This window comes from Leptodactylus fuscus, chromosome 1, assembly GCF_031893055.1.
Source record: "Leptodactylus fuscus isolate aLepFus1 chromosome 1, aLepFus1.hap2, whole genome shotgun sequence".
NCBI classification, from domain to species: domain Eukaryota; kingdom Metazoa; phylum Chordata; class Amphibia; order Anura; family Leptodactylidae; genus Leptodactylus; species Leptodactylus fuscus.
In genome coordinates, this window is record NC_134265.1 from 115578583 (window position 1) to 115602169 (window position 23587).

The 23587-nt window shown below is 43.4% G+C and overlaps 1 protein-coding gene across 3 annotated transcripts in view; it reads left to right on the forward strand.

The window, feature by feature from the left end:
• The first annotated feature begins 6084 nt into the window (after window positions 1–6084).
• Window positions 6085–23587, forward strand: part of TTC28 (tetratricopeptide repeat domain 28) — a 450602-nt gene continuing 433099 nt past the window's right edge. For all 3 annotated transcript variants that reach the window (XM_075276534.1, XM_075276535.1, XM_075276536.1), the window contains exon 1: window positions 6085–6279. In XM_075276534.1, the coding sequence (XP_075132635.1) occupies window positions 6247–6279 (33 nt within the window). In that variant the 5' untranslated portion in view covers window positions 6085–6246. The remainder of the gene's footprint in view (window positions 6280–23587) is intronic.

The window sequence follows — 23587 nt, forward strand, 5'->3', positions numbered from 1 at the left end:
AAAATTGAGATGTTCCTCACGGGTTGCAGAGTGCCTCTGGAAGAAATGCTACTCCCAGGAGGACTTCCTCAGGGATAAAGAAGCAGTTCTCACATTCAAGAACGAACTCACCTCTGTAAAGCAGGTCTACTTCAGTACACTTATATCTGCCTTATCCCACAACTCCAAACAGCTAGGCACTAGCTTCAACTCCCTTCTCCATCCTGCTGACAACTTTTCCTCTTATTTTTAAAGCAAAATTGACACAATCAGAGTGGTCTCACCCTACACCCCTGGCAACCATTCTACCCAACTGCTCAGTGCTCTTTATCTTTAACCTGTTTCTCCACCATCTCTGATGAAAAGCTCTTCACCCTAATCTCTAAATCCTTACCTCCTGCTCGCTTGACCCTATCCAGTCACATCTCATCCCCAAACTCACTGAAGTTATTACTCCAACCCTAACCCATCTCTTTAACCTATTCCTAACCAATGGATCCTTCCCTTTTGCCTTCAAACATGCCACTGTCACACCTATACTTTACTTAACAAACCGTAACACCACAAAATATCCACTCTGAACTCTCCTCCTATCTCTCGTCCAACCTGCTCTTTGATAGACCTCAGCTATGTTCAGACCCTATCACTCCACAGAAACTGCCCTAACCAAAATCACTAATGACTTTCTCACTGCCAAAGCCAAACGTCACTACTCTATCCTCCTCTGCCTTTCACACAGTCGACCACTCCAGTCTTGTTAGAAACGCTCTCATCCCTTGGCATCTCATGGATCTCCTCATACCTCACCAACCACACATTCAGCATCTCCCACTCGCACACCATACTCATAGAACTCATAGAATCCAATGGTTTTCAATATCACTGCTATTCTGATGACACTACCTGCCCACACGTAACCTCTGATCCTCCTATGACCTCCTACTCCACTCTGCTCTTATCCGCTCTTCACACAACTGTCTCCATGATTTTTCTTCTTGTGCATCCCCCATACTCTGGAACTCATTACCAAGACTCATAAGACTGACCCCCACAATCACAGGCTTCAAGATGGCTCTGAAGGCTGTCCTATTCACGAAGGCCTACAACCTCCAATAACGCTACTGCCACCAAATCACCATCTGAACAGCTTCACCTTCTGTCCCTATCCCTCTTTCCTTATATATTGTAAGCCCTTGAGGGCAGGGCCCTCTATCCCACTGTGCCAATGGGTCACTGTTAGTATTATATTTATTTTGTATATTTTGTGTACCATATGTTAACCCTCAAATGTACAGCAATATGGAATTAATTGTGCTATATAAATAAAATCTTAATAATAAACATAGGGGTGAATCATGCGGAGCATTCTGTAAAATAGGGATGATCATAGAGAGTGGTCAGTAAGATGGGGGTGATCTATGGGGTGCAGTCTGAGTGAAAGAGGGTACCATGTGGAGCAGTCTGTAAAATAGGGGTGATCCATAGGGAGCAGTCTGTAAGAAAGGGGCAGCAATCTTTCTCTTACACTATTTTTCAAAACTGCTCCCAAAACTGTCCTCTTTCACCTCATGGTTCCTTATTTTACTTAGACTGCCCCTATTTTACTCACTGCTCCCCATGGATCACCCCTATCTTAGAGACTTTTTCTCTGGATAACATCTACTACATATCTCTATTTTCACTCTTTATTTTACTCACGGATTCCCTCCTACTTTACTGGTGGATCCCTGTTGTTCCCCCAGACTATGCCCCATGGATCACTCTTATATTACACACTTCTCCCACCCAAGCTCCCCTCTTTCTCTGTCATCCCCATTCTGTTCCCCTCTTTCACTCAGTCTACTCTCCTATAGATGGATCCCCCTATTTTAATCACTGCTCCCTATGGTTCCCTCTTTCACTCATACTGCTGCCCGTGGATAACCCCCTGTCTTATGCACTGCTCCCCATTGTTCCCTCTTTCTCTCAGACTGCTCCCCATGGTTCACCCCCTATCTTACGCACTGCTCCCCATGGATCACCCCTATCTTACAGACTGATTCCCTCCTACCTTACAAGCGGCTCGCTATTGATTCCCCAGACTATGCTCCATGGATCACCCCTATCTTACACACTTCTCCCACCTATGCTCCCCTCTTTCACTGACCCATCCATGCTCCCCTCTTTTATTCTCACCCCCATTCTGTTTCACTTGATCTATTCTCTTATTAATGGATCCCTCTATTTTACTTACTGCTCCTACTTTATTGCCCTGCAACATTTATTATGCCCCACAGTGGCCCCTGTACATTATATATGAACTATTATTATACTCTGGGGTCTTTTCAGTATGATTGGAGATCTGGGAGGTGACAAAATTAAAAACTGTTACTTACCTATCCTGGGCTTTAATGCACTCCCTGCAGCTTTCGGCCTTCTTCAGTGTTGGCACAGACGTCACTTGGGCCAGGCCAGCGTTGTGACGGATAATGACGCAGGCCTGGCTGACGTGACGTCTGTGAAATCACCATAAAGGCCCAAACCCTGTTGGGAGTAACAGCCGATCCAGGAGAGGTGAGTAACACTGTTTTTATGTTCCCTCACCTCCCCCGAGTATATAATTATTATAATTTGGGGTCTGAAAGACCCTGGAGTATAATAACAGTGGTATTTGTTGATGTTCGTGGGCCTGTGGTCTCACTTGCCTATCTCTGCTCCTGCTCACAGCCACTTCTGCTCCCCCCTTCTGCATCTTATAGCAGAAGAGGAAGTGGAGGCAGCTATGAGCAGGAGTGGATATACTCCCACAAAAAAAATAAAAAATAAATTAAATTATATATACACTCTCTCTCCTCTCTTAATTTTTTTTTTTTACAATTTGAGCCAATTTATGTCAATACTATTAGGGTATGTACGATCTAAAAGGTCACAGAAACCTTTTCCACCTTGTGAACATTCTGCGCGGCTAGCCGCGACAGGATGCCTATGCAGCACCGGCATTCCATTCCGGCATACCACTCCTGATTAGGCCCGAATGAATGGGCCTAAACAGGAGTGTGTCTCGAGCCGCGGCTAATTCAGCCGCGGAATCCGTGGCAAAATTGGTCATCTCGCTTCTTTTTCTGCTACTAGCTAGCGGGAAAAAAAAGAGCAGCTCCCAGTAAATGGGAGCTGTTTTTGCAGGTGGATTTTGAGGCGGATTCCATGTCAAAATCCTCCTGCACAAAACTCCGTGTGAACATACCCTTACATGCAATCTATTGCAGCGTTCCATCAGAGGTACTTGTTGCTAAAGCCCCCAGCATACACTTATGATGTAAGAAGATAGTTATATGTGAACCCAACGTAATATGCAAATTAAAAAGTTAAAGTTTACTTGTAGAACTCGATCCTCTGTTTGATTACAAGAATAGCACAGCAAGAAATGCAAATATTCCCTTCGAAATGATGGGACATATATACAGTATATATTTATTATGTATCAGACATTTCATAAGTTTTGTTATTGTGCTCTAATTACATAAATATACAGTTTATTAAAAAAATAAATAAAATACAAAGGATGACGTGCTTATTTGTTATTGTTGATGTCATCCATGTACCAATGTACAGGCCATGCATCCACGGCCACATGCATTCGAATAGGAGCCGTGGGAGCACGGCTGCAAAAAGGAAAAGGACATCCCCTGAGTTTTGTGGCCCGGACTGTCAAACCACACAATGATCCATATAATACATGGTCATGTGCCTTGGCTGATAGAAATGAATGGGTCAGTGTGCTAACTCAGAAAAACCCAGATAGCACACTGACCTGGCCCATGGTCATCTGCAATAGGCCTAGTCATAGTTGTGGTCTGCCACACCTGCCATTTAGGCTAAGGTTCCATGCAGTGAAACACACCTAAAAAGTATTTTCCCACAACACTTTTCACAGAAAATCTGCAGTTTTTCCCTGCACAATATTTTTTTTCTGTTTTCCAATACAAATGATAAGGGATATTAAATGGAGCCAGTAAACAAAAAATATATATAAATTCCACAAAAAAAAAGAAAAAAAACCCTCATACAGCTATGGCTCGATTCACATCTGCGTTCAGGGATTCTGTTAACCTCTCCACATGAAAAATGTAGAGAGAAAAGCGCTACATTTTTTGTGCAGAAACCGATCGGGAAAACACATGGACCCCATTATAATCTATGGGTCCGCAGGTTTCCTAAGGTAACCGCTTTTTTATGTGGATTGGGTTTCCATTCAGGGGGTCCCCAAGTGGACCCTCTGAACAGTATGCAGATATGAGGTAAAAACAAGAACCTGAAAACTAAAACTGTCCATGTCTTTTAAGGCCCAGTTCACATTTGTGTTTCTGTTCGGGGGAGTCCTCTTGCGGACTGTACGTCCAAACCCTCAACACCTCCTGCCGCCTCCAACTCAAGAACATTCATTGTTGACTTGTAGACAGCAGTAATGTACAGTGACTTGTAGACAGCAGTGATATACAGTGGCCTGCAGTTAGATAAAATGACTTATACTGTAGACAGCAGTAATATACAGTGGCCTGCAGTGAGGTACAGTGACTTGTAGTGACAGCAGTAATATACAGTGGCCTGCAGTGAGGTACAGTGACTTGTAGACAGCAGTAATATACAGTGGTTTGCAGTGAGGTACAGTGACTTGTAGACAGCAGTAATATACAGTGGCCTGCAGTGTGGTACAGTGACTTGTAGGCAGCAGTAATAAACAGTGGCCTGCAGTGTGGTACAGTGACTTGTAGACAGCAGTAATATACAGTGGCCTGCAGTGTGGTACAGTGACTTGTAGTGACAGCAGTAATATACAGTGGCCTGCAGTGTGGTACAGTGACTTGTAGACAGCAGTAATATACAGTGGCCTGCAGTGAGGTACAGTGACTTGTAGACAGCAGTAATATACAGTGGCCTGCAGTGTGGTACAGTGACTTGTAGACAGCAGTAATAAACAGTGGCCTGCAGTGTGGTACAGTGACTTGTAGACAGCAGTAATATACAGTGGCCTGCAGTGTGGTACAGTGACTTGTAGACAGCGGTAATATACAGTGGTCTGCAGTGTGGTACAGTGACTTGTAGTGACAGCGGTAATATACAGTGGTCTGCAGTGTGGTACAGTGACTTGTAGACAGCAGTAATATACAGTGGACTGTTAGGTACAGTGACTTGTAGACAGCAGTAATATACAGTGGCCTGCAGTGTGGTACAGTGACTTGTAGACAGCAGTAATATACAGTGGCCTGCAGTGTGGTACAGTGACTTGTAGACAGCAGTAATATACAGTGGCCTGCAGTGTGGTACAGTGACTTGTAGACAGCAGTAATATACAGTGGCCTGCAGTGAGGTACAGTGACTTGTAGACAGCAGTAATATACAGTGGCCTGCAGTGTGGTACAGTGACTTGTAGACAGCAGTAATATACAGTGGTCTGCAGTGACTTGTAGACATCAGTAATATACAGTGGCCTGCAGTGTGGTACAGTGACTTGTAGACAGCAGTAATATACAGTGGCCAGCAGTGTGGTACAGTGACTTGTAGACAGCAGTAATATACAGTGGTCTGCAGTGACTTGTAGACATCAGTAATATACAGTGGCCTGCAGTGTGGTACAGTGACTTGTAGACAGCAGTAATATACAGTGGACTGTTAGGTACAGTGACTTGTAGACAGCAGTAATGTACAGTGGCCTGCAGTGTGGTACAGTGACTTGTAGACAGCAGTAATGTACAGTGGCCTGCAGTGTGGTACAGTGACTTGTAGACAGCAGTAATATACAGTGGACTGTTAGGTACAGTGACTTGTAGACAGCAGTAATGTACAGTGGACTGTTAGGTACAGTGACTTGTAGACAGCAGTAATGTACAGTGGCCTGCAGTGTGGTACAGTGACTTGTAGACAGCATTAGTATACAGTGCCCTGCAGTGCAGAGCCTCTTCACACTTGCAGTGCTCCTGTTGCCTTGGTGCTTTTACTCAGTGCAGGACGTAACTGAACTCCAGCAGGGCTGAGCTCATTGTTTGACTTTGCAGGGAAAGCTGAAACCTCTTTCCGCCTCTCCCTCTTCCTCTTCCTCCTCCTCCTGAGAAAAAGGGGGGAGACTTGGCTACGAGAAAAGGATGTGAAAATATGGCGAACTTTTCCTGGGAAATGCTGAGTGCGAACCGTTACTTGTAATAGGAGTGTAAGAGTCTGCCTGAGCACAAGAACGTCCTCAGCACTGCCATGGCTTTCACTGTCAGCACTGCTACTACTGTGTGAGGAACAATGGAGCAACAGGCTATGAAGAGGAAAGACAGGGTACGAGGCTCTAAACTTCTTTGTTGACTTTGTCATTAACCCCTGTGATGATCCCTCATGCAGGCACCATTGTTTTATGGGCTGTGTTGGTAATGTGACTGCCATTGTATCAGCAGAAGGCACCAGAGAAGATGTGTGGTGTTTTAGGAGGGGGGTACTGTACACCTTTGTGTTCTTCCCTGAAGACAATACAACTTAGTGTAACCATTTCCCTGCTGGCTTCTACCCCTAAGGCTTGCTCTCAAGCTTCCTCTGTTGTGTAGGAGGCTTAAGGGTTACCTCTTTGTGGTTTCCATGTGACCAAGTGGAGTCCATGCTGTGAAGAGAGTAGTAGTAAAACTTTATAACACTTGAGGTGACACCTCCTGACACTGTGCTGAGACCTGATTCCCTCCCAAATATGAGGGCAAGGGATGCTGAGGGCAGGGGATGTTGGAGTAGCAATAGGGGCACTAGGACATGGCCTGTGACTAAACTGCAGATGTGTGACAATGGTGAAGGGAACAGGCGGTAATATAATATGGACATATACTGCTCCGTTCAGTTGTCTGAGTTCTCACCTGGCATCTTAGTAACATTTTTGTAGCCACATGATAATGGACAGATACAAATTTCCCATTCATGTTTTGCGGCTTTATTATATGACAGAATTGTATGTTGGGGCGACTTTAGATGGTTTTTAAGACAGGAATATAATATGTGTACAGATGTTCAGCAGAGTTTAGATCCCATTCATTAAATTGCACTTTCTATTATAGATAGTGAAGAGATGAACAGCATGTTAAATAGGAAACCTATAGAAAAAAATGGGGTCTCAGAGTAGGGGCATAGATGTATGAAACAAAGGGTAGAGTGACAGGCCATTCATGAACATGAAAGATGGGTGATGGAGAATGGAGGGTAATGGATATAAAGGCAACACTAGGGAAGTCACTGAGCATCGGCCATTTCTTGTTACTGTTTTTTCCTAGAGCCTGTCACACTGTATGTGATAGCCAAAGATGAGGAATGGTGGTGTATCATCAATAAAAATGGCAGACATGACAAATTTTAAGAGGATATTGTTATTTGTGGAGTCATTTTGACATTAGACGTACTTCCCTAGCAGTTAAAAACCATGTGTTGTGAAATGATGAATCCCTTTCACTTATAGAAGAAAGGTGTTCTAAAAAAAAAAAAAAAAAAAAAATATTTACTGTACCATCACTTTCTGTTTACACTGTAGATTCTGCATGTTGATTTTAATTATTTTTTTTTGTGCTAGAATGAATTTTGCCATTGTTTTCCAAATTCTGCCATGCTGAAAAAAACTAGCCTGTCCTACCTTGCCATGGTTTCGACGCCAGAAACAGCAATGAAACTCTGGCGAGAGGCCACATTAGTCCTATTGAATGGGGCAAACTGTGGCAGTTCAATACTGCAGACCTTGGCAAAAGCCTGAGGCTTACCTTACAAGCTCCATAGTAAAAGCATACCAGATTTTTCCATACAGTATTATTATTTTTTGCCTTATGAAGGGAACCTATCAACAGGTTTATGCCACCTGCAGATATGGCGTAAGTGACAGACTCCTTGATTTTGGTGGTGTTCCTTGTCAGTATGGCATAGTTTTCATGAATTCACAGTTTATCAAGTGTGAGCCGTGTTCTATGAGTGCTGGAGTCCTCTGTACTCATGTACTATCTTAATAAGGCCTAAGGCTTCATATACCGTCACGTGAGAAATCTGAGTGTGTTACGATGTTTGGTTTCATTCCGTTATTTCCAGTTCCCTTCCGATGGATCTGAATAGGACCTGTCCTAAAAATATCAGAACATAACATTGGAACACACTAGCATTAAACACTTGGTCATGTGCATGAAGCAGTAGGGTCCCAAAGCAGCCAATATGAAAACTGTTCATTTCAATTTGATTCACAAGTGCTATGAAAATGTTGGTGCTATATAAATAGAATGAATGTATTTATCTATAAAAACATATTATAAAACTCACAGGAGATGATTTTGGGACTCATTTCCTTGGCTCCTGACATAGGTGTACTGTGCAGATAAAGCTGAGGACATCACACCTTCCTTCATTGTGGATGCGCCTTATGTATAGTGCATGCTCAGTGATGTGATAGCTTCATTTGTTCAAAGGACAGCCCTGGGTTCCTGGGATCCTCTCCAGCAAGATATATAACACATCTTCTAAGATTTGTGGGAAACAGTTTTGATATTGGCAGGTTTTGGACACCTTAGATACTGTATGTTTAGATATTTATTTGAATGTACCACAACAAATAGTATGCCATTTTGTTGTCACTTTTATCAGATGGTACAGACTGTATTTTGGAGTCAAATCTCATGTTCTTTGCTCTTAGCTAGAGCTTTTTTTTTTTTTTTTTTTATCAAGGTCTTTGGAAAGCAAAGCCCACAATGCACTTCACATGTTGTATTTCCACTAATGGGAGTCTCAGTTTAATGACCAAACGTGAGCAATTTCTGTGTTAAAAATTATTTTTCTTTTAAATGTGACGCAATATAGCAAAGATACTGCCCCTCGAAACCTCTCTGAGACAACTAAGGGCTATTTCACACGGGTCACGGTATGGCGTATTTTGGTCCTGATTGTGACGCGCGAAGCCGCGTCACAATAGGGCCAAAATGCGCCTGCTACCATTGTCATGGCTTCCGACAGTCGTGGCTTCCGGCTCCGGAGTAGGCCCAAATGAATGGGCCCAGCCCAGCGGGTGCTGCCGCGAGGCGGACGCCGGGTTTGAATCAGCCGCGGAATCCGCCTGAAGAAAGGGCAGCGGCATGTTCCTGCTCAGGGGAAAAAAAGTAAGCTAGTGGCCTATATAGACCTCTATTGTGAGGAGGCGGATTCTGACGTGGATTCAGCGCTAAAATCCACCTCCTCTTGCTCCATGTGAACGAGTCCTTAAAGGGGCTCTATCACTGGGAAAAGTCATTTTTATCTAATCACATGCTTGCATAGCCTTAAGAAATGCTATTCCACACTTACCTTTTGTATGTAGATTGCTTTAGTAGTGTCTGAATAAGTCCGTTTTTATTCATATGCTAATGAACCTCCAGCCAGCTCAGGAAGTTCCCAGCAGCCTCCTCTCTCCTATTATCTTCTATGTGTGTGAGCAAACAGGAAGCGAGTCATCATCAGCAGCAGCAGCCTCCCATAGAAAACAACAGGGAGAGGTGTGCACCATCTATCGTGCGATAGTCTAATTAGCATATGAATATAAATGGACTTATTCAGAAACCACTGAGGCAATCTACATACAAAAGGTAGGTGTGAAATAGACTTTCTAAAAGCTATGCAAAGGAGTGATTAGTTAAAAATGACTTTTCTTAGTGATAGAGCCCCTTTAATGTTTAAAGCCGCTCCCCGAAGAAAAAAATTGTTCAACAGGGAAGTTCTGTCAAGAAAAACATCTGACACTAGGATCACACTAGCGTTCGAGTTTTTCCGTTCTTCTGGTCTGTCTGGGGACCTGAAAAACGGAAACCCTATTTGATTTCAGGACTTTTCTCTCCACATATTTTAAGTGGAATGGGCAATGGAGTCACCAAATGGTCACCCAAGGCAAGTGTGACTGCAACCTGAAACTGTCACAGGATCTCCCATAACTGTCTGAAAGGTGCAGGTCTCAGAGGTGGAACCTATATCTATCTCTAAAATAAACCCCCTTGTAGAAGTGCCCCAGTTTTACCTGTTCATAACCTCACTGAGAACACTGTTCTTTTTGGCTGGGCCTATGGAAACAGCCTTTTTAACTTAATTTGAAGTAAATGGAAGTTATGGAAACAGTGTGGCTCAGAGGCCTATCGAGGGCATAGTTTTTTGCAAAGTGCAGGCAAGAACAATGACGCAGAGGGCTTTAGATTTGGAAATTTAGGTTTGTTAGGTTATGTTCACACACAGTTTTTCATGTGGATTTTGGCTTTTTTTTTTTTTAAATGTAGTTTGTGAGCCCCACATAAATCTCACAATGTACATTTTTTCCCTATCAGTATGTCTTTGGAATATGAGATGGAAATCCATGCAAACACGGGGAGAACATACAATCTCCTTGCAGATGGTTTTTTGCTCTTGGCGGGATTTGAGCACCAGGACTCCAGCGCTGCAAGGCTGCAGTGCTAACCACTGAGCCACCATGTGGCTCCCCTGATTTTGGCATGTTTCTGTGCTAGATTCACGCCTCAATGTCTGTTTTTCTGCTGCAGGACAGTATCAGACTTCAGTCTGTCTGTTCCTTTTGGTAGATGTGGGTTTCAGAGCCACAATTTGTGTAAACATACCCTTAGATCAAGATCATCTAGACATTGCAAATATAAAATGAAAATACATTGTTCTCTAGTTTTATTTATATTTTATGGGGAAATATTTCTCACTTATGTGCTTATCATTCACAGTTATTTCAAGTGTTGATACTATCAGTATCTAACACATAGTCATTTACGAAAACATTCTTTACTTGCCTTGTACGTGAGAAACAATATGGTAAAGGCAAGACAAATATATTTCTATGTTAGATTACCTTTAAGGGAACATAAAATTAAAATAAAAAGTCACAACAAGGATATCATCTTTTATTTAATCCTATTCTGTTTCAAATCGTACATCAAAAGATAAAAATAAAAAATTTCTTCCATATGCTTGGTCTTCATTCTTCTGGTGGGATTCATTTAATTTCTCTTTCCCCTCTTTAAATTTGAAAATATATATTTATGAATGTATTTACTCCCTTCATTGTGCCAAAACCTTAAGATATCTCTTCTGAAAGGGAATAAAACTTGTTTCTTCAGTGAATGGCTTGGGGAACCACTTGTGTCTAACCTGCTGCACTGTGAAACACCCTCTGAATTCCAATGTGCACTTATTATCCTCTCCAAATTACACTTGCTCTGCATTTTGTAGAAGAAATCCATGTGTTGTTGTGTCCAAGGTGACACTAAGGGGCCCAGTCTGTGAAAAAGAATTTGTTATATGACATCACAGTGATGCTTGTAAGAATATTATGTCCTGCGCCATCAGGCTGTAAAACACCTATCTAGTGTTTTTTTTTTTTGTTTTTTTTTTAATTATATATAAGACTTCTGCAGAGGGACCAGGGGGTATATATAACAGAATTTCTTTCAATGAATGCTTATCAGGGACATCCAAATTATTTTCTCAATGCTCTACTGCTGATCTGCTTTCATATCATCTGGTCCCTGCTGCCACTTTTTGCTACTTCTAATTTTAACTGTGTACCTACCTCTATGTGTAATCCGCTTCCCCTATCTTTGATTTTAAAACACTTAGATGCAGAATAGCCATCTTTTGGTTGCTTATTTTGCTTTATTTAGATATCTATTTTATTTTTGATTTATGATATCTATGCAGCATAAAGGCCATGTTTTTGGTACTGCTTTATCAGAATAAGGGTTGGTTCACACTAGCACTTGTATTCCGTCTGCAAGGAGTCCGCATGAAGACCCCCCCCCCTGGACGGAATGCAATCGCAATTGCAAGCGATGTGCTTGCAAAGCACATGGAGCCAATAGACTATAATGGGCTCCGTGTGCTTGCCACACACTGCCCGCACAAATGAGTTGTGCGGGCAGTGCGCGGCAAGCACACAGAGCCCATTATAGTTTATGGACTCCGTGTGCTTAACTCCACAGCGCTTGCATTAGCGTTGGTATTCTTCATGCGGACTCCTTGCGGACGGAGGACGAACGCAAATGTGAACCGGGCATAATATGTACATAAGACTTCATTTTTTTTTATAATTTTTTTTTTTTATAAATGAATAGTACAGTTTACTATAGATAACTTTGTACTCAATTTTGTTAACTAAATATTTTAACTTCTCCACTTATTAGGCTGTTGTCTTCCTCCTTCAGTTACCTCAGACTCTTGTCCTGGATACCATATGTATCCATATCCAGCTTCAGACACTTAGAAGTCTATGTAGAGGGGATAGGGGAGGAGGAGGCTGTTGCTGTTTCTTGCCTAATTTTGAACAGTGCTATAGCATTTTCTTACAAGGTATAGGGATGGTAAATTAGCTATCTAAGGGAGCGTTCACACTACCTACTGTGTCCGACAGCTAGTGTCCGCGCAAAATCTTGCACGGACATTAGCATCGGACACTAGCTGTGTCGTTACATTTTGCATTGATTTAAATGGACATCGGGTGCGTTCTTTTACAGTCCGTAGGCGTCCTTAACTGTCCGTTCCCAAAGATGTCCGACTTTTCAAGCAGACAGCAAAAACCTACATGTCGGGTTTAGCTCTCCGCTTGAAAAGTCGGACATCTTTGGCAACGGACAGTTAAAGACAGGCACGGACAGCAAAGAATACTGCATACTGTCCCATTTAAAATCATGCAAAATGTCACGGACACAGCTAGTGTCCGATGCTAATGTCCGCACAAGATTTTGCACGGACATTAGCAGCGGACACTAGCTGTCAGACACCGACGGTAGTGTAAACGCCCCCTAAGTTGCAATGTGTAGCAGAGCTTGGTAGCTGTAGTATGTGTGTTTTGTAGCAGTTTTCCCCTCCACCGCCCCTCTCCAAAGATATCTATGTTAGAAGTAACAATCAGATTCATGGAGTTAAACATTGAGTTATACAAATTATATTACAAAGTTTCTTATACTCTCTTCACTGTTCATTTGTGTAAAGTTGTTTTTGAGTGGTGGTAAGTTTATGAAGTTATGTATACTTCAACTTCTCTGTAAATAGCCTCTAGCTCTGTGACAGTGAACCTATGGTACGCGTGCCAGAGAGGGCACACAGAGCCCTATATGCTGGCACGTGTGCGGTCACCCGGATCACTCACTAACGGCAAATCCGGTACAGGATTCTCCATTGATGAGCGATTGCTACTTTCAGTTGTATGTTCAAATGCCGTGGATCGCATGACTGCAGCTTACACTGACTGCAGAGTTTGTCCTCTGCTCCGACGAAGGCGCAACGACGTAAGTCATTAGCGCCCGCAGTCAACATGAGAAGGATGCCCAGTGGCTCTTCAGGTAAGTGTATTGTGTGGGGAAGGGGACTACTGTGGAACATTTACTACTGTGTGGGGGAGGGGGACTACTTTGGAACATTTCCTACTGTGTGGGTAGGGGGGCTACTGTGGAGCATTTAATACGGTGTAGGGAGGGGGCTACTATGGAGTATATAATGCTTTGTGTGGGCCACTGCGGGGCAGATTGTGCTGTGTGGGGTCACTGCGGGGCAGATTGTACTGTGTGGGGTCACTGCGGAGCATATAATACTATCTGGGGGACACTTCGGAGCATATAATACTGTCTGACAGCCACTGCGGAGCATATAACACTGTCTGGGGTCGCCTCACTATTTGTATCACACAGTATCTGTTTTATAACAGACGTGATATTAGTGCAGGCTGTAATAACTTTGCGCTGTCACTATAAAACATACCCTGTGTGATGTAAATAGTGAACATTAATTGTTCAATAGTACCGAATGCAGAGACCTTTACCTTTCAGTACAAGCTCTGTTGAGCCCCATTCACACGACTGTAATTTGTGGGTCCGCAATGGTGGATCCACAGAGTTTTAAGGTTAAATTGCTGTGTTGGCACTCCGTGATGATTTATTGGGTTTTGGGTTGCAGTTTGGGCACTGGGTCTCAAAAAGGTTCTCCATCACTGCTCTAGCTGCTTAATGCAAACACACATGCTTGTTGCAGATTTACTTTCATAGGAATCAATCACTAGCTTTTTAATGAATTACAGGATCTTTACTTCTGACTGACCATGTGGCTGTCAGCCATTTATGACGGAGCAGGAGCAGGAGATGGGCTATGGAAAAATAGAGGAGTTGGAGTCGGTGGTTTGGCCTATAAACTGCACAGCCTTGCTGATCAGTAGGTGTCTGCATAGTGTATAGAGATGAGCTCAGCTTCTATTCAGTAGAGGCTGTGATGTATTTGCTTTCCCTGCATTTGCCCTACTCTGAGTTAAGTTACTTTCCTGAGATTTTATTAGGTAAATGCCTATACCAAATTACACTAGATTCACACCTGCGTTCAGGTTTCCATTCGGGGGTCTGCTTGGGGTTTTAAAAAAGCGGTTACCCCCAGAAACCCACACTCCATAAACTATAATGAGGTCCGCTGGGTTTTCGCCTGGTTTCCGCTCAAAAGGGGCGGAAAAATGTGGAGAGAAAAGCACTGCTTGCAAGACTTTTCTCTCTGCATTTTTAAAGCGGAATGGGAAACTGAATTCTCCAGCGCATGTGTGAACCTAGCCTTAAATGGTTTATGCATGTTTATTAGTAAAAACATAACATTGGGATTGCTGAGGTCCAGCTACAAAGGAATTGGTTGAATTTAGGTGTCTGCATAGCTTCTGGGTGTTAGTCGCTCTGTGCAAAAGAAAATGAATAGGAAGCTTTAGTGTATTGCAGCCTTTATCTTAGCAATCAATGGTTGTTTCAGTGGTTGGTACCCCAGATCAACAAGTGATGTCATAACCTAGCAATAGGCTGTTCCTTGCTTATGTCGGAAAGGTATTTAATTACATTGTTTTTATTCTTCTAAGTTTTTTTTCTTATCTCAAACAGTGATGGTATAACTCTAGGATATGCCATGTCTTTTGTATTGTTACATAGTTACATAGTAGATGAGGACATTAGTAGATGAGACATTAGTAGATGAGGACATTAGTCCATCAAGTCCAACCTATAACCCTACAATCCCTACAGTGTTGTTGGGTGTTTGTCCTCTAGTGTCACCACCAATTCTGAGAATGATGTGAAGATAGTGCTGTGCAGGGAAAGACTGAAGGTTCTTTTTTTCTCAGGATCAATCAGAATTCCAGTGGTGAAACCTGCACCAATCCTAAAGCTATCCTAAAAGACCCTATCAATATGCCATCTCTTTGTGAGATGCAAACACCCCTTTAAAGAGAAGTTATTGGCCCTCGTATACAAAAATTTGAACCAAAAACAGGGGTAGTGCACTTTGACTTTTTGTGCAGGCATCTAACTTCTGAGTTTACTTCTGTGAAAATGATAGATATAAGGCTACATTCAAACAACTGAGGTGCAAAACAACTATGGAAATCATCCATTTCCTACAGTAATCTTGCACCCAAGGAACACCCGTTTTTACAGATCCCCCATACATTTGAGTTCTTGAGTTCTTTGAGTTCTTGAGTTCTTCTGACAGTGAGGGTAGTGAGAGAGTGGAATAGGCTGCCACGGGAGGTGGTGGGCGCTCCATCAATGGAAATCTTCAAGCGGAATCTGGATAAACATATAGCTGGGATGATTTAGGAAAACCTGCACTCGCAGGGGGTTGGACCCGATGGCCCTTGAGGTCCCTTCCAACTCTACCATAAGAATAAGGTATTTGAGAAAACAGACAAAAATAGGATATGACCTATATTTTGATTGCCGCCACTCGTTGACATTGATTTCAATGTGGCTGTGTAATGTCCGCTGTAGTGTAAAAAAAAAAAAAAAAAAATCGATGTCACATGGACACGAATTATTGTCTGAATGTGGTCTTAGTCTAAATGGCCCCCAAACTCTATAGCAATGTGTTTACTACTTTACAAACGAAAAAAACAAATTTCAAATAAATGTAAAATGAAAAGTATCATCGACTTGTCAGAACATTAACCTGGACTGCAGACAAAAACAGCAGCCCCTTCACTACCATGTCATACCTGCAAACTGTCTTTTTAAAGGCATTGTCCAGGTAAACTAAAAAAACCTAGATTGTCCAGGAGTGGAGTAAAATAAAAACAGAAGGGATACTTACCTACCCTTGGTCTCTATTCTGGTGTTGGGCCCCAAGTTTCATCCTGTGCAGGTGCTAGCTGGGTTGAAAGTGAAGCGGCTCAGGCAGTCACTCACTGGCCTCAGCAATCACATGTTGGGTACTGGTGATGTCACTGTTATGACTTCACTGGTATCCATCATGTGACCACTGATGCGAGTGATTGGCTACATCCGTCACCTGAGCCACTTCACATGGAACCAAGAGAGTGACTGCATGGGTTGAAAATTTACTAGTTTGCCTAGAAAACCCCTTTAATATACCTTTCTGAAGGTAGACACCTTGCACATTGTGAAAATGCTAACCAGCAATATATATATATATATATATATATATATATATATATATATATATATATATATATATATATAGTGCATGTAACATTTTGTAATGTTTGCGAGTTATTATTCTTACTCAGGCAGAGACACACAATTTCTGCTAAGAATAAAATTTCAAGATGTGTAGAGTGCATACATTCCACGTTTGAAGACTGAGGAGGCCAAAAAGCTCTGTTATCCAGATGCTGGTAAAAGTTGGAGAGGTGGTCTGATTACACACAGGGGGTGAGTAGGGTGAGTGCAACTACTCACCCACATCTTCTCACCCATTTACAAGGAAAAAATCCTAAATATCACAGAGGATTTCCTCTCTAACCAGAAAGGGTTGGGGGTGGGTACTGTAACATGACAAAAACTGTGAGCTTTTACAGTAGGAAAACCCACACTGTGGTAGGTTGTAAGACTGAAATTTAAAGTAATACTCCTAGTTTTTTTTTTCCTTTCATCATGTACCTATTATTTCGCTAAGATATATAATTTAGTATTATCTTGTTTAGCTTCTGCTCTTAGCTGAAAATTCATTGAAGCCTTTCTCATCAGTTGGGTGATTTCATTCTGACCTGCTTAAATTATATGTCTTTCTGTTCTCTCCAAAAGTCACAATCTCACATTCTGTATGAAGAAAATGCAGTCCTATATGTCCATGGACTGCATGGACATATAGTTTGTCTTTGGGTCGAGGAGGACACAAGCTCCTCTCACAGTTACTGCTGATAAGGCTCATGTCACACAGTTACAATGAAAGAGCATGCAGATAAGCCTCCCTGATAGTAAATTGATGGTCTCTTAGATTTTTAAGGGAGAATATAGAGGATTACACACTGCCCCCATCAGATAGGAATGGTACTTTCTCTAGCTGCACATGTGATGCTGTGTTGAGGCATCATGGCCCAGAAAAAGAGAAATCTATAAATGAATATGGTGACTGATCTGAGCAGGTAGGAGGCTGTACTGCAGACAAATGAGGTCCGGTTCACATCTGCGTTCGTTAATCCGTTTGGGCAGTCCGCATGGGAACCCCCCGAATGGACTACCAATGGCAGTGAAAGTACACGGACCCCATAAACTATAGTGGGTCCGTGTGCTTTCCACGCATTCTCTGCACAAATCATGCAGACAGGAAAGTAATGCAGTTATGGAAAAAAAAAAAAAGTCTTTTTTTTTTTTTTAATGTAGATTGTGAGCCCCATATAGGGATTACAATGTACTTTTTTTTTTTTTTTTTCCCCTATCAGTATTTCTTTGTAGAAAAGGATGAAATCCACACAAACACGGGGAGAACATACAAACTCCTTGCAGATGTTGCTCCTAGCAGGATTCAAACCCAGGACCCCAGCACTGCAAGGCTGCAGTGCTAACTACTGAGCCACCGTGTTGCCCCTGAAAAAAAAAAAGTCTTTTCACTGGATTCATTCTTTAAACTGTCTGCATTACACAAACAAATTCAGTAAATTCAATAAGATTGGAATTTTAGTGCTTTATTGTATTCAAAGACACTATTATATAAAACTTGTTCTGACATGCTGACTCCTAGTAGGGAGTCCCAGGAAAAAGGTCTTGACATTGTTGGCAACTAGTAAAGCTTTTCCCATGACCAGTTGCTGTTAATTAATTTAAGGATACCATAATCCCTTGATCAAGTGCACATAGCCATAGTTTGTATGTTTATACTTAAAGAGGACCTTTCACCATATCTGGGCACAGGCAGTGTTATATACTGCCAGAAAGCTGACAGTGCGCTGAATTCAGCGCACTGTCGGCTTTCCCGATCCGTGCCCGGTGTAAAGCGCTATCGGTCCCGGTACCGTAGCGCTTTACAGTCAGAAGGGCGTTTCTGACCATTAGCCAGAGACGTCCTTCTGCCTCGCGGCGCCAATCGCGCTGTACTGTGGAGCGGGGAGGAACGCCCCCTCCCGCTCCTGATAATGCTCGTCTATGGACAAGCTGTGTGAGCAGAGGGAGGGGGCGTTCCTCCCGGCTCCACAGCACAGCGCGATAGGCGCCGCGAGGCAGAAGGACGTCTCTGGCTAATGGTCAGAAACGCCCTTCTGACCATAGAAGAGCTACGGTACCGGGCTGTAAGCTCTTCACACCGGGCACAGATCGGGAAAGCCGACAGTGCGCTGAATTCAGCGCACTGTCAGCTTTCTAGCAGTATATAGAACTGCCTGTGCCCGGATATGGTGAAAGGTCCTCTTTAAATTGGAAGGCATGTAGTCTGGTCTTGTCTCTGCAGATAAGTACCATTACTTTAGTAACTATTTGGTTATTTCCTATGTTAGGGCCAGTTCACACGGAGTTAACGCGCTCGCATTCTGGCACGTATAAATGTGTCAGAATGTGAGCGCTCAAAACAGACCCCATTCATTTCAAAGGGTCGTTATGGGCGTATAACGCACAGAATTTTGCGGCCGAAAAATTACGTGCGCAAAATTATGCACGTTATACGCCCGTAACGACCCATTGAAATGCATGGGATCTGTTTTGAGCACTCACATTCTGACATTGGATACATTTTCATTATACAAATAACATTTATTATCTGAAGCTAGACAACCCCTTTAAGGGTCAGTTCACACGTGAACTGTCCGCGCGGGTTTTGACACCGAGAGAGACGCGGCGAGCCGCGTCTCTCTCTTGTCAAAACCCGCCTGCCGCGACCATCGCGGTCACGGCTTTCCCCTCCGCTGTCGGCTCTAATGAATGAGCCGACATAGGAGGGTGCTGCCGGGGGCGGAAGGTAGGGCAGGTCGTTTCCTTTCTCCGCTAGCGGCAGCCCACCGCTAGCGGAAAAAAAAAGCCTGGCGGTCTACATAGACCACCATTGTAAAGGGGCGGATTTTGAAGCGAAATCCGCTGTCAAAATCCGCCCCTTTGCCCACGTGTGAACTAGCCCTAAGTCCATATTGACTATTACAGTTGATCAAATTGGCCTTATATGTTCAGTGATGGAAGGGGAAGGATGAATAATCTTTCTGGATGTATTCCTTCACAGTAATTTCATCATTTGCGGACTTGCGATTATTGGACAAAAAATTTAAAAAAGGCCTTGCACCACCTGCAGCAAGTTTAGCTCTTTACATCAGTAAATTAGCTGCTGCTCCTTTGATTCTGGAACAGTTAGCATTTTTTTTTCTAGCCCCCACCATTCTCAAGCAATCAATGCTGTTAATTTTGGTGCCTGATGTGCTATTTAGACTCTCTATGGTCAAGAGAGAGGTGTTTGGTGGGAGCAGGCAAGAGGTGTGATTTTGAGCTCTGACACTGCCTCTGATTGGAGCTCTGAAACACACCAGCATGTCTGACACTGCTCTTTTTATTTTACAGCGTACATATTGAAATAGTACATCAGACATCAAAACTACCTGCTCTTGTTACTCAGGATTGGTGATGGCTATAGAAAATAATCCAACTGTGCTGCAATCTGTGAGAATTTAAATAGCTGGAGGTGGTGAAAGGTCATCTTTAACCACTTATGGACAGCAAATTGGGTTTTTACATTCAGATAGTGGTTGTCTTGTTCTGCAAGGACATATCAGTATGTCCATGCAGTTTTAAGTAGCTGCACAAAATCGTGCTGTAATATTCAATGGTATATAATCTGCTATTGAACCCACCTCTGCTTGCTGTCTGAATTCTCCCTTCGATCATCTGCTGTAATATTCAATGGTATATAATCCTGTATTTCACCTCTGTATTTCACCTCTGCCTGATTACTGAACTATATCCTAGCATTTCATCCAGGCTGTATATTTTTTGCACTTCCATGTCTGCTTATCTGCACTAGTGTCAGTCTTTTGATCTTCACTGATTTTATTGGTGTTTCTGGCCAAGTGTTTACTTGGATCCACACTGCCAGTCTCCTCATGTGTCACAGTTTGTAGATTAATTAGTTAACGACTTAAATTAGTGCTAGTCTGAAGCTGTGCTTTCCTATATAAGTAGATATAGCTTATGGGGTGCATCTCATATGCGGGGGCATCTCATCTGCAGCATGCATCTTAACCAAAGTGCACTTATACATGGCACTTAAACAGGGCACGAAACAGGCTAACCATGGCAGAACACCAGGTAAATTTCAACCTAAAACAACAAGTTTTACCTCATGGTATCCTGTAGCTGCACTGTCTCTTACTATCTTAGCCATTGTCTTCCTGCAGATCTCTCCTCCATCTCTACCACCAGTACACACCATCCATATCAGTCCCTCTTTTCTTCCTTCTCCCATGTACAGCTCTCACACACTTTTCACACTCTTTAATCATCCCTTTATTTCTTTTAGCAGTGACACCAAACAGAAGCGCCCACATAAATCACTGAACCACCTTCTGTCTCTGTCCATGTTACTCCTCCTCGCTGCTGGGGACATCTCTCCTAACCCCGGCCCTCCTTCCTTCACTAACTCTTCTTCCTACACACATAGAAGGCCTACAAACCTCATCAATATTTACCGTGTTCCTTCCCCTCACCTCTCCCCTGTCTCTTTTAGCTGCTGTCTCTGGAACGCCCGCTCAGTGTGTAACAAACTAGAATACATTAATGACTTATTCCTTAGTAAATCCCTCGGCCTGCTCGCCTTTACTGAAACTTGGATCCAGCAGGCAGACACTGCCTCCCCTGCTGCTCTGTGTCATGGTGGCCTACAATTCGCACACACCTCTAGGCCTGATAATAGGCAGAGTGGTGGGGTAGGATTACTGCTGTCACCGCAGTGCATTTTTCAGTCCATTCCCCCGGTCCCCTCACTCACATTCTCCTCATTTGAAGTCCATGCTATCAGACTTTTCCGGCCACTCTCCTTACGTGTAGCTGTGATCTACCGCCCACCTGGCTCACCCTACCAATTTTTGGACCACTTTGCTTCTTGGCTTCCCCACTTTCCCCACAGTGACATTCCTACCCTCATCATGGGTGACTTTAACATCCCTATTGCCCCCCCTCACTCCCCGGCTGCCTCACAGTTTCTCTCACTAACCACTTCTCTTGGTCTCTCACAATGTTCTTCTTCCGCCACACATATAGACGGTAACACGATTGATCTAGTCTTCCATCGACTCCTCACAGTCTCTAAATTTTCTAACTCTTCTCTGCCGCTTTCTGACCACAATCTTCTATCTCTCACCATCAGTGCTCTCTCCCCTTCACAAGACGCCCCTACCCATCACACATATAGGAACCTGCGTGCTATTGACACCCAGCACCTCTCAGATACTCTACAGTCCTCCCTATCCCCCATCTCTTCAATCTCCTGTCCCAATCTGGCCACCAGTCACTATAATGATACCCTCAAAAATGCATTGGATGAGGTTGCTCCCCCCTCCACTCGTAAAGTCCCACATAGGAGGCATCAGCCCTGGCACACGCCACAGACACGATTTCTTCAGCGCTGCTCTAGGTGTGCCGAACGTCTATGGAGAAAATCACGCTCACCTGCAGATTTCCTCCACTTCAAGTTTATGCTTAAAACATATAGCTCTGCCCTTTACCTTGCCAAACAAGACTATTTCACCGCCCTCATCTCTTCTCTCTCCAGCAACCCTAAAAGGCTTTTTGAAACCTTTCACTCCTTACTCACACCCAAGGTGCAGATGCCATTCACAGACCTTAGTGCTGATGACCTGGCCATGTATTTCCATGATAAAATTGATAAGATCCGTCAGGAAATTACTGCCCAAGCCCCAGGTGGAATTGACTCCCACACCTACGATAGTACTGATCCCCTCACCAGCCGCACTTTAGACTGTCCATTCTCATCTTTTGAACCTGTCACAGAAGAGGAAGTTTCCCAGCTACTTTCTTCATCTCGCCCCACAACCTGCAGTAGTGACCCCTTCCCCTCACACCTTCTCCAATCTCTGTCCCCTGCTGTCACTACTTACCTTACTAAAATATTTAACCTCTCTCTCTCTTCTGGAATCTTCCCATCCTCCTTCAAGCATGCTGTTATAATCCCGCTACTGAAAAAACCCTCCCTGGACCCATCCTGTGCTGCTAACTATCGACCCGTCTCTAACCTCCCCTTCATCTCTAAACTTTTGGAACGCCTGGTTTATTCTCGGTTAATCCGTTATCTCTCTGCTAACTCTCTGCTTGACCCCTTACAATCTGGTTTCTGCGCTCTGCACTCTACTGAAACAGCTCTCACAAAAGTCTCTAATGATCTACTAAAGGCTAAATCCAATGGTGACTTCTCTCTTCTTATTCTTCTGGACCTCTCTGCAGCTTTTGACACTGTTGACCATCAACTTCTCCTCACTATGCTCCGCTCAGTTGGCCTCAATGACACTGCGCTCTCCTGGTTCTCCTCTTATCTCTCAGGCCGCACTTTCAGTGTATCATTTGCGGGCTCTGTTTCCTCTCCTCTTCCTTTCCTCAGGGCTCGGTCCTCGGCCCCCTGCTCTTTTCTCTCTACACAGCCCCCATTGGACAAACCATCGCCAGATTTGGCTTCAGGTACCATCTTTATGCTGATGACACCCAATTATACACATCTTCCCGTGACATCACCCCTGCACTCATACAGAACACCAGTGACTGTCTCTCTGCTGTCTCTAATATCATGTCCTCGCTCTATCTGAAACTAAATCTCTCTAAGACTGAACTACTACTGTTTCCACCATCTAACAGATCTGTCCCTGATATATCCATTGCAGTCTCAGGCCTTACTATAACTCCTAGGCAGCATGCCCGCTGCCTTGGGGTCATATTTGACGCAGACCTTTCCTTCACCCCTCATATTGAATCACTCGCACGTTCATGTCACCTCCACCTCAAAAACATCTCCAGAATACGCCCTTTCCTTACCAGAGATACACTAAAGACACTTATTGTCTCTCTGATTCATTCTCGCCTTGACTACTGTAATTCCTTACTAATCGGTCTTCCCCTCACTAAACTCTCTCCTCTACAATCTATTCTGAATGCAGCGGCCAGGCTCATCTATCAGGCTAGACGCTACAGCGATGCCTCCGGTCTGTGCCAGTTGCTACATTGGCTGCCTATTCATTATAGAATAAAATATAAAGTTATTACTCTCATCCACAAGGCTCTCCATAATGCCGCACCTCCCTACATTTCTTCCCTCATCTCTGTCTACCGCCCAACCCGTGCTCTCCGCTCACTCAATGACCTAACACTTACATCCTCTATTATCAGAACCTCCC